At 44.1% G+C, this 15535-nt stretch overlaps 1 protein-coding gene across 1 annotated transcript in view; it reads left to right on the top strand.

Annotated features, from left to right (window-relative positions):
• Window positions 1-15535, top strand: part of CASQ1 (calsequestrin 1) — a 141114-nt gene that overhangs the window by 75400 nt on the left and 50179 nt on the right. Inside the window, exons 4-5 of the mRNA XM_086947615.1 lie at window positions 721-832; window positions 12561-12634. Of these exons, the coding sequence (XP_086803741.1) occupies window positions 721-832; window positions 12561-12634 (186 nt within the window). The remainder of the gene's footprint in view (window positions 1-720; window positions 833-12560; window positions 12635-15535) is intronic.

Genomic DNA, 15535 nt, shown 5'->3' on the forward strand with positions numbered 1-15535 from the left:
TTTTTAGTGCCACGTCCTGGTACAGTACAAGGTTCTGCATCCAAAGATCCAGATATCATAGAAGCCCTAGAAGCACTGGGAAAACTCTGGTGACCCTGTAAAGGGGAATACCCACCTCTTACCTGGCCCCAGATATATGGCAGGCTGGTGGCATTTAGTAAAGGGAATAGGCTGTTAGCTGTGAAGTAATGAGCAGGATTGCTTCATGTCCCTGTGACCTAACTAACAGGCTTCTATGAAATTACTTGAAACCACTTAAAGCAAGCTAAAATCCAATATCAAGAGGCTTATAGCAAAAGATTTACAAGTCTCAAAAGATTTGTAAGGGCTGGGTCATATCAGTGGCAAGCCCGGCATATGTTTAACACTGCCCTTGCCCTACTCAAGTGTGTCGTCAGACCAGTCTTTTGGAAATATCTCAGTGTCCCAGTAGGGATTTATTCTCTGCAGCCAAGCATCAGTGATCAGGGTCATGGAAAAGATATCCTTGAATATGTGCCATAAAAAGAGATACGGATTTCAAAGTATGGAACCATTTTATAGACAGACATATTTCTGCCCTCTTCATTGGACTCCACAGGTACTGGTTTGGAAGACAAGTCTAGCAAAAGCAATGTGGGGTGCAGTAATATGTATTTGTATGGTGTATTTGTAGAGTGCACTGTGAACAGACTGGTATCCTGAAGTGACAAGTGACATCTCAAATTCTGTGTTTTTCAGGTGCTTGAGGACCCAGTAGAATTTATTGAGGGAAACCATGAGCTCGCAGCCTTTGAGAACATTGAAGACGAGCCAAAACTTATCGGATACTTCAAGAACGAGAATTCCGAACGTATGTATGCATTGCTGTGCACTGGTCATACAACTCAATCTTCTGAAGGAATGAAAGAGGTCTTCAAAACCATGCAAGGGGAGCAGGGCTCATGATCCACCCCTATTAGACAAAACACTTTAATCACTGTCACATCATGTTTACACCAGTGGTCAAAGAGTAGAAAAAAGTATAGGAACTGTGGGGCAGATGTATCAAAGCTATTTTTAGTCGCAAACGCTGCGATTTGCAAAAAAGCAGCGTTTGCGACTAAAAATTAGTTAAACGGTATGTAAGAAGGAAAATGCATAGCAAAATTAAGGAATCGCAAAATTGCGGTTCCTTAATTTAGCATAAGCATTTAAGGAATCGCAAATTGCGATTCCTTAAATGCTATGCATCAAGCATTCAATTATTGCGATTTCTCCTTATAAATCGCAAATTACCACCAACTTCAAGTTGGTGGTAATTTGCAATTTCTTTCACAGATGCCCTTTTTGGCATTTGTGAAGGTGCCATATGGTGCACATACATGCCTTTAGGGCATGTATGTGCGCCGTATGCGCACACATGCAAATTTCAGGGGTGCATCAGGGTGTCCTTATGACACCATTACACCCTTGAAATTATTCTCAATTTGCGATTCTCAAATTGCGAATCGCAAATTGAGAATAACTTCACATTCATTCCTATGGGCCTCCTGGCCCATAGAAGTGAATGGGAAATTATTCTCGCAATTTGCTAATCGCAATTAAGGAATTTTAAGAAATCGCTAAAAAATTGCGATTTTTTATATACATACCATTTTGCAATTCTCAAATAAACGCTATTTGAGAATCGTAAATAGGTATTTTGATACATCTGCCCCTGTGTTCTTTGGAGGAGTGGGGTAGAGTGTGGAAATGGGGATGGGTCATGAGTTTCGGGCGGGGTCAGAGGCCTGACTAAAAAAACATAATATACAGTAAAAAAATGTGTTGGCCTTTCACCTGCATGTAACTGCATATGTAGCATTTGTCCCATTCACACACTCAACTAAGAGTTAAACATGTATTCCTATGGTCTGTGAGTATATAAAGAAAGTTGCGTAACGTGATGCTACAATTTTTAATCTATAGTCACAACATGCCACACCGTCACTAGATTACTTGAGGGGGTTACCCTGCTGGGGCTGTGATGCAGAGGTTACATGATGTTCTCTGTAGGAGGTTCAGTAACCTGCTAAGCTTTAACTGTTTCACAAGGAACAGACCTTTACAGTGACATGGAGATTATACACAGTACTATAATGTATGGAGCTTGTATATTTTTCTGCTGCCTATTCCCAAAAGCATTTAGACTTCTTAATCAGTGTATATAGCACCCTTTAACGCCAATCACAATAGTTTCCAGACTCTTCGACCCAGTGGCCCATCGTTCTTAAGGACAGAAGGCCCATCAAACTTTTTCCAAGCGTGAATTGTGTCTGTCAGGCTCAGCAAAGGTTAGCCCGACGGACACTCTTCATGTTCTGGTCTTTCAGCCATGTGTGGTACTTTTGCTAAATGTTCAGGTGCTTGGCTGTCTGCGCTGAACTTTGCCTGTAGCCGTCACCTACTCATCTCGGATATAATGAAATTCGTAATACGGCGGACGGGATATCCGTCACATTTCTGATGGAGTAACCCTTCTGCCAAACTTGTAATCAGACCCTTGGTGTCCTTCTAAGTGGCAAAGCACATTAGTGCCCACCTTTGATCTTGCAAACAAAACAGGTGATGGACTGAATGTGGATCAATGTCACACATTCAACCCAGTCAAAAGATCTGGGCCCAAATCCATCGTTTTTTTGCACTCCACACCACCCTGGGTTAGACAATGGCGATATGCAAATCAGCTCTGACCCTGTGCCCCATGGGAACAGTCCAGTCCGAACTACAAAAGCCATGTCCTTCCCAGAACGGAATCAAGCATCCGAGGACCGGACCGGTTTCGAGGTAACACCTCTCATCAGCCCGGCTAGCTTGACTCCAGTGGTGTGGAGTGCCTGGGACCCACGTCTGAGCATCCCCAGCGCACTTATGGCGGCAATTGCAAACAAAACAGGTGATGGACCGAATGTGGATCAATGTCACACATTCAACCCAGTCAAAAGATCTGGGCCCAAATCCATCGTTTTTTTGCACTCCACACCACCCTGGGTTAGACAATGGCGATATGCAAATCAGCTCTGACCCTGTGCCCCATGGGAACAGTCCAGTCCGAACTACAAAAGCCATGTCCTTCCCAGAACGGAATCAAGCATCCGAGGACCGGACCGGTTTCGAGGTAACACCTCTCATCAGCCCGGCTAGCTTGACTCCAGTGGTGTGGAGTGCCTAGGACCCACGTCTGAGCATCCCCAGCGCACTTATGGCGGTATTGCAAACAAAACAGGTGATGGACCGAATGTGGATCAATGTCACACATTCAACCCAGTCAAAAGATCTGGGCCCAAATCCATCGTTTTTTTTTTTTTTCCCCAGACGTGGGTCCCAGGCACTCCACACCACTTGGAGTCAAGCTAGCCGGGCTGATGAGAGGTGTTACCTCGAAACCGGTCCGGTCCTCGGATGCTTGATTCCGTTCTGGGAAGGACATGGCTTTTGTAGTTCGGACTGGACTGTTCCCATGGGGCAACAGGGTCAGAGCTGATTTGCATATCGCCATTGTCTAACCCAGGGTGGTGTGGAGTGCAAAAAAACGATGGATTTGGGCCCAGATCTTTTGACTGGGGGAGTGTGTGACATTGATCCACATTCAGTCCATCACTTGTTGTTTTTGCAATTGCCGCCCTAAGTGCGCTGGGGATGCCCAGACGTGGGTCCCAGGCACTCCACACCACTTGGAGTCAAGCTAGCCGGGCTGATGAGAGGTGTTACCTCGAAACCGGTCCGGTCCTCGGATGCTTGATTCCGTTCTGGGAAGGACATGGCTTTTGTAGTTCGGACTGGACTGTTCCCATGGGGCAACAGGGTCAGAGCTGATTTGCATATCGCCATTGTCTAACCCAGGGTGGTGTGGAGTGCAAAAAAACGATGGATTTGGGCCCAGATCTTTTGACTGGGGGAGTGTGTGACATTGATCCACATTCAGTCCATCACTTGTTGTTTTTGCATCTTTGATCTTCCAGCAATTCAGGCAGGGCCCGCAATGTTTGTTGATTAACGGGGTGCACCACTCCATGTGATGTGCACTCCGCGAGGCCCACTGACAGAATCTGGAAGTTTTTTTTGCCCCGGCACAAGCTGAGAAGACTCCATCTGGCTTGTTGCCCAGTAAATCTTGCAGCTTAGGTTCTTCCTTGGACCCAATCACAAAAGCCACCACACAAACAAAGTAGGAGCGCTGTGTTTTCAGTGGCGGTACCTCGAGGGAGTGCTGCGGGGCGGTGGGGCATGGCGGGGAGGATCAGGGTGGGGGGTAGTAAACTCCGGCATAGGGACGAACGGAGTTAAGTAAATAAATAAATCAATAAAACGAATTACATTGCAGGCGCTGCATCGCCATTTGGAGTTGCAGCATGCACTATGTATTTTGTTTTGTTTATTTATTTATTTACTTAACTCCGTTCGGCCGTATGCTGGAGTTTACCACCCCCTACCCTGCCCCTCCCCCGCCAGCGCCCACCGCCCCGCAGCACTCCCTCGATGAGCCGCCACTCTGTGTTGTTATAACAGTGAGTATTCAGAACATGACACAGGCCTTTCCATCAATGTAGGGTTTCCTTTAGTACTCTAGTTCTTCTTACAGATTACAGAACTGATTGTTTTAGTGCGTTGATATTTCTTTGTGCTCAGCTTTTTGCAGTAGAGCTCCAGTGTAGTGAAAGGGTACTCTGATTGCAGATGCACTCACTTAAAACATGCTGTAGGGACACTGCAGGACTCCCAGGCCTCACACGGGGTGCAGATCTTTTCCTCGTGTTACGGCAGACATCTTTCTCACATACCTCATAATAATAATAATAATAATAATAATCCACATTAGTAAAGCGCGAATAATCACTCGTAAGGGTCTCCAGGAGCTGGGGGCCGTCGGGAAGATTTAGCAAGCTATTGCCCAGAGTCACATGGTGTTGGGCTAATCTGCCTCCGGTGCTGGGGATCGAACCGTGATCCCCAGATTCCAGCATCAGTCGCCCTGGCCGCGGCGCCACACCTCTCCCCACATAGGATCCTTCATGGCCCCTCTCTTTATGATCAGCATTTCCCTTGTGCAAGGGCACCTCCTATACCCCTCCTGAATAATCGGTGAGCTCTTGTTTTTTCTATACCGTGTTGAGACACCCCCACCTGGCAGTCTTGGTTGAAGTCCACAGGGCTTTGGTCCTGATACTTGCTAGGGGGGTTGGTGATATTTGCCACAGCCCTGGGGCACAGAGTGTTTCTCTGTCTCCACTGGTGTAGAGATCCTGGATTCTTGTAGAGAAATCTCGGCACAGTGGCTGGAAGTTTCTGTCCCAATCAAAGTTGCAAAAGTAGTTGTGTATTCGAACAATAAGGTACAAGAACCTTGTCCCATCTAGGGGTGCTACGGTCGTCAGATCACCCAGCATTTGCTACTGAAACTCCTAGAAGAGATTATGGCTATTTATAATTGCCAGATTCAAATGTTCAATTTACCTAGGTATATTCCCTGTCATGATTTAACATGAGGCGAGGATTAAGCAGAGCTGCCAAAGTGCTGATGTCTACGTTCTCTGCCAAGCCAACATGAACAAAGGGATTTCCTTTGTATGAAAAGAGCACAGCGGGCTTCCGGCCACTCAGCACATTTACCCAATAGAAGAGGATTTCATGAGGCTCTCATGGGAAAGCTCTGGCAGAAAAGTGTACAATTGATCCAGAATGTAGTCATTGTACTGTGTTCCATCAATGACTAGTGACGTTTGGATGACACTGACAATATTATAGCGAGTTCATGACTGCTGCCATGTTTACCTCCTGAAAAATCTCTTACCTCCGACTCTACTGTTCTCCATGTTAACCTTTTTCCCAGCCTGTGCCTTGAGGCTCCCCTATTGAAGGTCGCACGTTGAGCCAACATTGTTCGCAATGTGCTTGCTGCAATCAACCACAAAACATCTGTGCAAATGAATGCAATATCTTATACAATTACGCACACAGCCCTCTCCGACGCATGAGATGAGAAGCCATTGTGATGAACTTCTTCGTTTAACCACATGCAATGTCTTCGGGAGCGCAATCCCCGATGTCTGTGGATAGGAAGCTTACTCTACTTGGTGCTCTCCAACTACACCTACCTCAACACAGTGTCAACCCTTTGTGCGTGTAGGAGCAATCTAACGTGCCCTTTATGAGGTTGCCATAGATGCCATCTGAACATTCCTTGACCAAAGTGATGCATTTGTGTTCTTTACCAAATTCCTCCTCCCTCTAAATCTTCTTGATCCTTGAAACCAAATTGGAAAACAAGTGCTGCCATCAAGCCTAAGTTTCAAGATTGCATACGTAGATACATTTCAGCATTTCAGTTTTGGCCATACACGCTTGAAAATCATACTCCAACAAAATAAGTATGTACAGTGTGAGGTGCGCAGCGACACAGTGTGTGAGGCATGCAGTGAAAATTGACATGGCATGTGAGAAACTTGGGGCACATGGAGATAATATCGAGAAGCCGGTGGGTACATGGAACGATCGTATGAGGAGCTGGGGCATAGTGATGATCCGATGAGCCTGGGTTGAATGGGTGAGGACTTGGGACACAGAGAGGACACGGTAAGGAGCTAGAGATAAACGGTTAGACTCCATGAGCAGCCTCTATAATATAGATTATGAGAGTGAGAAAGTTGGTCCCATGGACACAGAGAGACTAGTAAGTAGTTTGGTCAGAATGAGAAACCTAGACAGATCACATGCGGCTTGCAGAACATGTACAGACTTTATGAGGACGCTTGGAGTACATGGACCATCTCTGAGAGGAATGTGGTGCACCATGATAGCAAGAATGTGAGGATCTCGGTCACATGGGAAGACAGTATAGAAAGCTCAGGTCCCATGTTCAGATAGTGTGAAGGACAGTGAGGTCAGTTCACATTCCCATATTTGGACTTACACCTCCAGAATTCCATCCACCACATTTCCCACGTGATAAAGAAGTACAATTAACTAGTGTTCACTGTATCAGCTGTCTCTGTGGTGGTAACCTCCCTTGCTGTAAATTGTAGTTGTACTCTTAATAGGTCACAGCACTATGTAAAACGACTTAAATAAGCGTCTACCTCTTCCGTCATCTCTTCTGTCGCTGGATTTAAACTATTCTCAGGTGCTTTATATGTCAAAATATTCTTCACAAAAATATGGAGTGACATAAATATTGTGTTGGTATTCTATGCAAAAATATCACCCCATTTGGTGTATTTTTTCATTCATTAACGTCGACGGAGGCTACAATTTTGTAAACAAGATTTAAGACACAATACATTTGTCAGAGGCTCCTTTGTGTAGAATCTTGGAATCTGTTCATAAACAGGACATTCTTTAAGCATGAACTCCTGCATGGCCTCCTTAGTTAACCCCATAGTTTACCAGACTACAGCAATGCTTTCTGAACCCATACTTCCCCTAAAAGCACTTGGAAAAGGCATCATGACAGTTCATAAGATGGACTTGTGTGATGGAACCAGGATATTGATTAAAAAAAAGATGGATAGCCTGCACAACATTGATAAAGGGACTCTTCAGCACTTTAGTCAAGCCCCGCAAGTACCATCCCTCCCTGGTCAGGGACCAACTAGTGGTCAGTTGACATTTCCTTTTTTTAATGTCATGTAGCTGGCGGGAGGTGGTTGTCCTGCATGATCCTCATGTGTATTACTCTCCGGTTAACAACCATTTGCTTTAATTTACCAGATATGATTGTATTGACTTGGCTTTCTAAATAAACAACAATTACAAACTGAATCGACAACAGTTCTTTATACGGCGTTTGATCAACCGCGTATTGCGACAGCTTCTCTCGACTGTCAATGGTTCCAAAAGTTGCTGAGGTATACTGGTGGAATGTTCAATGAGATCGATACCACTCAACATTAAGAAGCAAGATCATCCTTTGGGATAAGGCTACTGCAAAAGGGCGAGGGATTATTTGACCAAATAGGAGGAGGAGTGAATGACGTGGTTTTGTCGTGAGGTTGGCTAGGGTGTTACTAGCTAGGTATTTATGCTTATTTTACCGAGTATTGATCATTTCACTTTCATAAAAGTAGCCATTGGATATTTCTCCCACAGACCAGGCTCTTTTAGTTTGGGATGTAATTACTTTGCTATGGGTGGTGATGAGGAGGAGAAGGAATTGGTGCTTCTATAGAGACCTATCATAGTGGATTGGCTTTTTTCCACAGCCGGCTCATTATGTGAGAGGTTCCGTTTTCAACCAGTGGCAGCCAGATCCTAAAAGTCTGCCTCACTCCCGAAAGATCCCAAAACTCACCCTCACACAGTAAATGGAAAAAGGAAACAGAAGTCAAGAATTGCACAAAAAACAAGCAGTGGCAAATACAATACCTCAGGCCTCAGCAAGCTGGTGCATTGGTTACATTTTTTTTTCTCATTTTTACTGCAAACATCGTCCACAAAAATGAAAAGAATGAAAATATACTGCCCTCAAAGCTTGGTGGTCATATACTTGCAATCTAAAAGTTAAATTAAGAAATACAAATTGCATAACATTTCAGTAGAAAGTACAGGTGTTTATTAACAAGCTGCTAAACCTATAACAATTATTGAAAACTTTTTAAGATTTAAAGTATTTCACAGGCAAATATGATTCCTATTGATGCAAAGAAAAGGTACTATTGTCTTTGAAAAATTGTAGCCAGGGGGACTTAGATTACAAACAAAAAGATGACTGAAAATGTTAAACAAGGTTAAGGAAAGTCACGAAAAAAAGCACCCCCTAAGTAAAATATTGGCCGCCAGCCCTGGCAATCAAGTGTACTGTTTGTAGGTGAATATACCCACCTGAGGAAGGCAACTGCTATAACTTTTGGAGCAAGAGAGTCACTGGCTCAAATCGCTTCACCCATTACCCCATGCCATATGCTGTTGTGGGTAGTAGCAAAATGTAATTGACAACACAGATGAAAGACGACTGTGATGTAATTATATCCTAACCAAAGAGCAGTTATGGAGTGACTCTGCTTTCTTTATCCAGTCCTTAATATGCCACGCACTGTGCGGAGATCTCACGCATTTCTCCGCGGAGTTGACCCATCTGCTTTCTGCACCCCAGTTGCATCACAAGACCCGTTTCCTGATCCGGGACAATCCTCAGCATAACTCAGTAGGGAGCAGAAATTCAAAACTCGCGGTCACTTTACTGCCGGGCGCGAGCATGCCTTAGTGCAACATATTGTTGAACATAACAGGTTTGGGGAATGGATCTGCGATGAGCAAACAGTGACGTTCCGCCCGAGCGCGCCAAAAACGCCTCAGATCTCAGCCTCCTCTGATGGCGGCGTTTCAGAGAAACAGGCCTCTGACTAAGGGCTGACTAAACCAGCGAGGTGCGTCTGGCCGTCTGCGCAGCCTTATCACAGCTATTAAGACCCACGCTGGATGTGTGAGAAAAGCCCCCGCCCGCCCCCGTCATCAAATGTCTCGTTAAGTTCACGAAGCGGCGCTACCCCGGGCATTGAGTCACTCACGGCGGAGGTAGGCGCTAGTGTGGATCTAAAATGAGGTTTCAATCTCGTGCAGGTGTTTTTCTACGATAAGAAAAATCCCCTTACAGCGCGCATTAGCATCCCGTCCTTGCCCAGCCAGGATATCTGAATGCAACGGACTGTGGAATTAAAATGTTGAATAGCTCGGTGGGTTATTGTACCGGCTGCCGGCACGCGCATGCAATCTGCAGGCCAAGACAAGATTTGGCTCCCAAGGGATTGGCACACACTACTTTTCTTTAAAGGGTGATTATAAACAATGTACGAATAGCTTGGGTAAAAATATGCACAATCACCATGGCAATCATCAAAAGGCCCAAAAAGTTTTTTTTCAGCTTGTTTATTTACTTTGGACTTTTATACAGCGCCTAGACCCCCAATGAGTTACTTTAATGTATGTGTGCCCATCCCTGCTAATGGTACTTAATCAGGATCCATTCGCTCCAGTGGTTTGTTTAGGAAGCTTTATTGAAATAGAAAGAGAAAACTTGGTACAGAAATATAAAAAGGAGCATGAAGTACAAATCCAGATACATGACCTTTCCTGAATAAATCAATATCAGGGAGCCACTCAACAGGAATAATCTAGAAAGTTGGAGTTACTCTATTTATGTTTCACTGGAATTGTGGTTTTATGTGTTCATTCTCTCAACGTTGTTTGATTGCAATATTTCATTTTATCTACTTTTATAATAAATTGATATTTGCTCACCTGTTTTCAACCCCCTCTACTTTTTGTCAATGTTACTGATATCCACATTAGTTAGCTTCCGTGATGCCAAATAAGATCAATAGTACTGCGATGTCGCTTTCTGTGATGTCACTTCTTGTGACGCAATATGCAATTAGGGGGGCCTCCCATCTTCCCTTTCGCCCGGGGCCTCAGAAGGCCTAGGACCGGCCCTGCCCCCCCCACCACCAAGGCATGAAAGACACTGTAGCCGAGGTGCCAACGACAGGCCCTCAGCAAGGCCGTTCACTTACTCACCCCAGCCCAGCCAACTGTAGCCTCAGGGTGATGGCCTGGCAGGGGAGGGGTGAAGAAAAGCTGCTCCAGGGGAGCTGAGGTGATAATGGCCCACAGCAGGGGAGTGGGACATTGCTTCTGGGCATCTGCGCCGGCCCCACGGGACGCCAAGATAAAGTCCGCAGTGGACAGAACAATATTGGACTAGGGACGCTGCTGAAAGCAACCCCCTCTTAGCCTCCTTGCTCATGATGCTGCACCCTCCTCTTACAGTGGCCTGGTGGGGAAGACAATAAGGCTCTGTGGGCCGGTAGACAAAAACCGGCCCACTGGTGACCCTTGGGCTCCAGGCCAGCAGCCAAGGCCCGGCTGCCCGCCTTCCCAGTCCGATGCTGTACTTAGTGTACACCTTAGTGTACCACCTTGAGGTAAAACATTAAAGGCACGTCTAATAACCTTGCCTGGTAACTAGTCTTACTAAAAAAAAAAAAGACATTTTGACAAAGAATTTTGAAAATGTGGGTGCTAAATTACCCTTGCCCAATGTAAACCAGGGGAACTTTCCAGACACTTCTGTTCTGCTGGACTCTCACTAGCACACACCCCACACACACACAGAAGCAGAGAAGGGTGTCACGCCTTCTCAAACCTGCCTCCTAAAGCCTGGGAGGACCTCCCACAACACATCAGAGACTCCTCCTCTTGTCTAGGCAGCCGCAGGACGCTGCAGGCCCGTCTCTTTGAGTAGCCCTCCAGGGCTAGCCTCAGACACTGGCTACATAGTTCCTGTATATCCTCACGGGTGACAATTGCCCTATAAAAAGACCAATACTGTAACATAACACAATATAACATAACATGTTGATTTCCGCCAGCCTTGAGGTTTCCTGCACCTCATTTAGGTTTCCAATGAATATAGAATAGAATAGCAGAAAGATGTGGGCCACACTGAGGAATCCCAACCCAGGTACCTAGGAAATCAGGAAAAATGCCAGTGCCTAGCAACATAGGTGCAGGGCCTCACTATCATGCCTCTAATGGTCTGCAGACGGCTGACAATTAAAAAAAAAAAACAATTTGCATGAAGCAGCACACATGAAAGTGACAAAATGGCATTTATAGTATTGTTTATGTGCAGGAAGGGACACCTTTCTACACATAAACAATCCTCCCCTGCATGCAGACACCCTTGCACTCTGGTGCAAGGGTGCCTGCGTTGGCGCTACACTGCCAAGTGTAGCGCCAGTGCAGGGGTGATCGCATGCTGAACCATATCCTTTTAAATATGGTGCAGCCTTGTGTTTCAGAAGTGGAGGAGAGAGGCGTTAAACCAGGAAGGCTAACGCCTCTTTCCTCCACTTCCCTGTACACATCTCCCTTAGATTTTACCCAGCTGGTGTCTTACAAATGACTAGTACCGGGCCTAACAAAGGTGCTGAAGATATAGAGTAACTGGACTCGAACAGGTGCTTCTTAGAGGGTGGAAAGAAACTGAGTAATCTCTTTGTCAAACTCACTGGGTCCAAAAGAAGTGTGGGAGAAATCTCGACATTTTTTTCCGTGAAATTTCATGACATTTGTTAAACATTTTGCAAAATGTTTTAAAAGCAAAATGTGGTTTGGCAGTATCTTGTGTAATGTTCTTCACGTAAGCACGTACGTCAAGCATAAAAATCTGACGAGATACGGCACCAAACTGGTTTTAACAACAAATGCCTCTTGGCAAGATATTTTTTTCAGAAATGAGTCTCTCACATAGAACATTTATGTGAAATGGCGCAATGTGAAATTCCAATTAATACATGAAAATTTACATACCTTGAAATAAAGGAATTACACACATTTTACCAGGGTAAATAAAGTTTCTCCCAGGCCTACACAAATCCTCCCTAACCGGCTTATAAGCGTTGTCCACAGAATGATGCGACATTTTAAATCAATGGTTTTTAGACGTCAGTGTCTAATAGAGAGTGTGGACTAAAAACCTTTACATTATTTTAATGCTGAATATTGTCCTAATATTTATGATTTTAAATAAGTTTAAATATCGTGAATTTCTTGTCCCTTTTTAGATTACAAGGCTTTCGAAGATGCTGCTGAAGAATTTCACCCCTACATCCCCTTTTTTGCAACTTTCGACAGCAAGGTGGGTCAGTGTTGCCGACACACATGGCATGCAAACCAATCTAAAATGGGCATAACAACCAGTCGAATAGTAATGGCAGACACTGCACAGGCATATTTATTTGAAGAAATCGCTGGAGCCATGATCTAAAATGTAAATGTCAATGTAAATCATTTAATATGGATAAGTGTGTCCATGTAAGGGTCAGTGATATTAAAACTTGGACTGATTGCAATAGAAGTTCTTCTGCTCACATGATCCTTTACCATGCAAGTTTTTTGTTGACCACCAGATTACCTTCACAATCTTGTTTAGAATCCTGACCTAGACCCATCACCACAACAGTCATCAAAATTCGATGCATAGTAAGCAGTCACAAAATCTCAAACATGCAATCCTTCAAAGCTCTTCTAAATAAGACTTATTGTGGCCTAAATATCGTCTGACGCAAACATTGTGAACGGAATATTGTTTTATAAATATATAGCCACATTGGGAATGTTAAAAAAAAATCTGCACCCAGTACGTTGTTATATTTGTAAAAATATTTAAGATGTTCTAGTTTTGTATTTTAAAAATGGTTTCTCTCAGGCTCCCTTGTGGGACATGGTCTTGTGAATATTGGACTTTTGTGTCAAATTCACAGATCTATTTGTGCACAACAATTCAACTATAGCGTGCATATGCTTTTTGCGAGACCAAAACCCAGTCCCTGATTGACTTTACCGTCACAAGCTCGATTTGTAAATATACAAATTTGGCATTGTGAAATGTATGCATTTTCAAATTTAGGATTGTGGCACATTTGTAAGGCATCCTGAAAAATTCTGTTTGAAAAAATCTGCGAATACCAATATACACTTGAAAGTTTGTGAGTATTTACATATGCCTTGCAAAGTTCAAAGTTAGACACTAGCTCATTCTAGGGGCAGGGAAAAACAGTTCCAGAATTAAAGCAGCATATGGGAAATGTTGTTCTACCTGGAGAGATATCTTTGACCCATGGGACAACAAGATCAAGATAACTGGACAAATGCATTTATGCTTTACATTTCCATAAGCTGAATTTTTCAAATGGTGATTACTTTTTTGTACACATTTTCAAAGTTCAAATATGCAAAATTGCTGATTTAGGGCCTGATTTATAGGTTGGTGGACAGGTACTCTTTCTCAAATGTGACAGATATCTTGTCTGCCATATTAGAAATACATAAGGATATAATGCACTTGTAGTAAGGCACATGGAATATCTGCCACGCTGTGGTGCAGTACCAGCAGTGCTTAATTTGAGCCTGTGTATTCCAGTGCTCGAAATAGGTCCTTCATTGTCAACACCAGAACTTGTGACGGTCTACCACAAGGTGGCGCTGTCTGGCTAATTTTGAGATGAACACAACAACAGTTAATTATTAATTCAATATACATTAAAAATGACTGTTATCTGCAGCCAAGCCAGTCTCATACCTTTGGGGCCGAAATAGTCTGAATTGTCACACTTGTTGGAGTGTGATGATTAGTAGTTGTGTTGTTACTATCATTGGCAGCATAACAGGGGCAGTGTGTGGTGCAAGCTGTAGTGTCCTCCTGACAAAAGCCTTGGCACGTATTTTTTTTTTTTACAAATTAAGAACTGAGTACCGGTCCACCAAAGTCTGAATCAGGCCCTTGGTGAATGTTCTTCATCATTTTTGGTAAGTTGGGAGAAGTAAACTCTATTTATTTAACTAGTCCTATGTTTTATATCTTATGTAGGGACATTGGGCCAGATGTAGGTAAATCCCATTTACCGATTTTGAAATACCGAATTTTACCGATTCGGTATTTCAAAATCGGTAAATGGGATGTAGGTCCCAACATCTGGATATGTTACCGAATCCTTAAAAATTCGGTATTTACCGATTCGGTAAATACCGAATCGGTATTTGCTATAGAATCCTATGGGCCTTGAAGCCCATAGGATTCAATTCAAATACCGATTCGGTATTTACCGAATCGGTAAATACCGAATTTGTCATGGGTGCAGGGGGTGTCACTTTGACACCCTCTAGCACCCCCAAAACGGGCATGTGTGCACTGTGGCACACAGACATGCCCTAAGGGCACGTCTGTCTGTCACATGGCACATGTGTACCTGCACAGATGTGCATGTACACAGGAATCGGTATTTTACCATGGATTTGTATTCCATGGTAAAATACCGATTCTGTAAGCCATGTGCCAATGGAAAATTGGCTACCCACATAGCATTTTCGGTATTTTTACCGAATCGGTAATTATTACCGATTCGGTAATAATAACGATTCAGTAAAATTACCGATTTTGTGCCCCTACATCTCCATAGCCCTTTACTGATCGGAAACGGCCGAAAATCGGTATTTTCGGCCGATTCCGATCGGTACAGGGCTACCTACATCTGACCCACTGTCTCAGAATTACTATTCTTTTGTATGGGAGTTTACATGATGCTTACACCGCACAAACGTCATTGTCGATTACTATCATGCACAAAGGTTTTTTGGACCGAAACGATGACACTACTGTTTCACGAAGCAGCTATGTTCTGTAAATATATGCAAAGAAGGTGGAACGGTGTGGAAACAGAGCAAACACTGCTAGGATTATATCTAAAGACAGGTATACTAATGTAGCTTGACCCAGATCTGTGTAAAATCCTAGCACCAAATTAATTCAGGCACACAAAAATGGGCACAGTGAAAATCACATCATTTTCAGATGCGGACTACATGAAAATTCCATGTAGTGACCAGGGCCGGGTTGGCCATAGCGGGCACCGGGCATTCCCCCAGTGCGCCGCATGGGTGGGGGCCAGTTTTGGGCCCCTGGGGGGCGTTTTTGTTACAGTGCCGTTTTTGTGTACCAAAATCGGCCGAAAACAAGCACCTCTGGGGAAACTGCCCCCCT

Source organism: Lissotriton vulgaris, chromosome 12 (genome assembly GCF_964263255.1).
Source record: "Lissotriton vulgaris chromosome 12, aLisVul1.2, whole genome shotgun sequence".
In the NCBI taxonomy this organism is placed as follows: Eukaryota; Metazoa; Chordata; class Amphibia; order Caudata; family Salamandridae; genus Lissotriton; species Lissotriton vulgaris.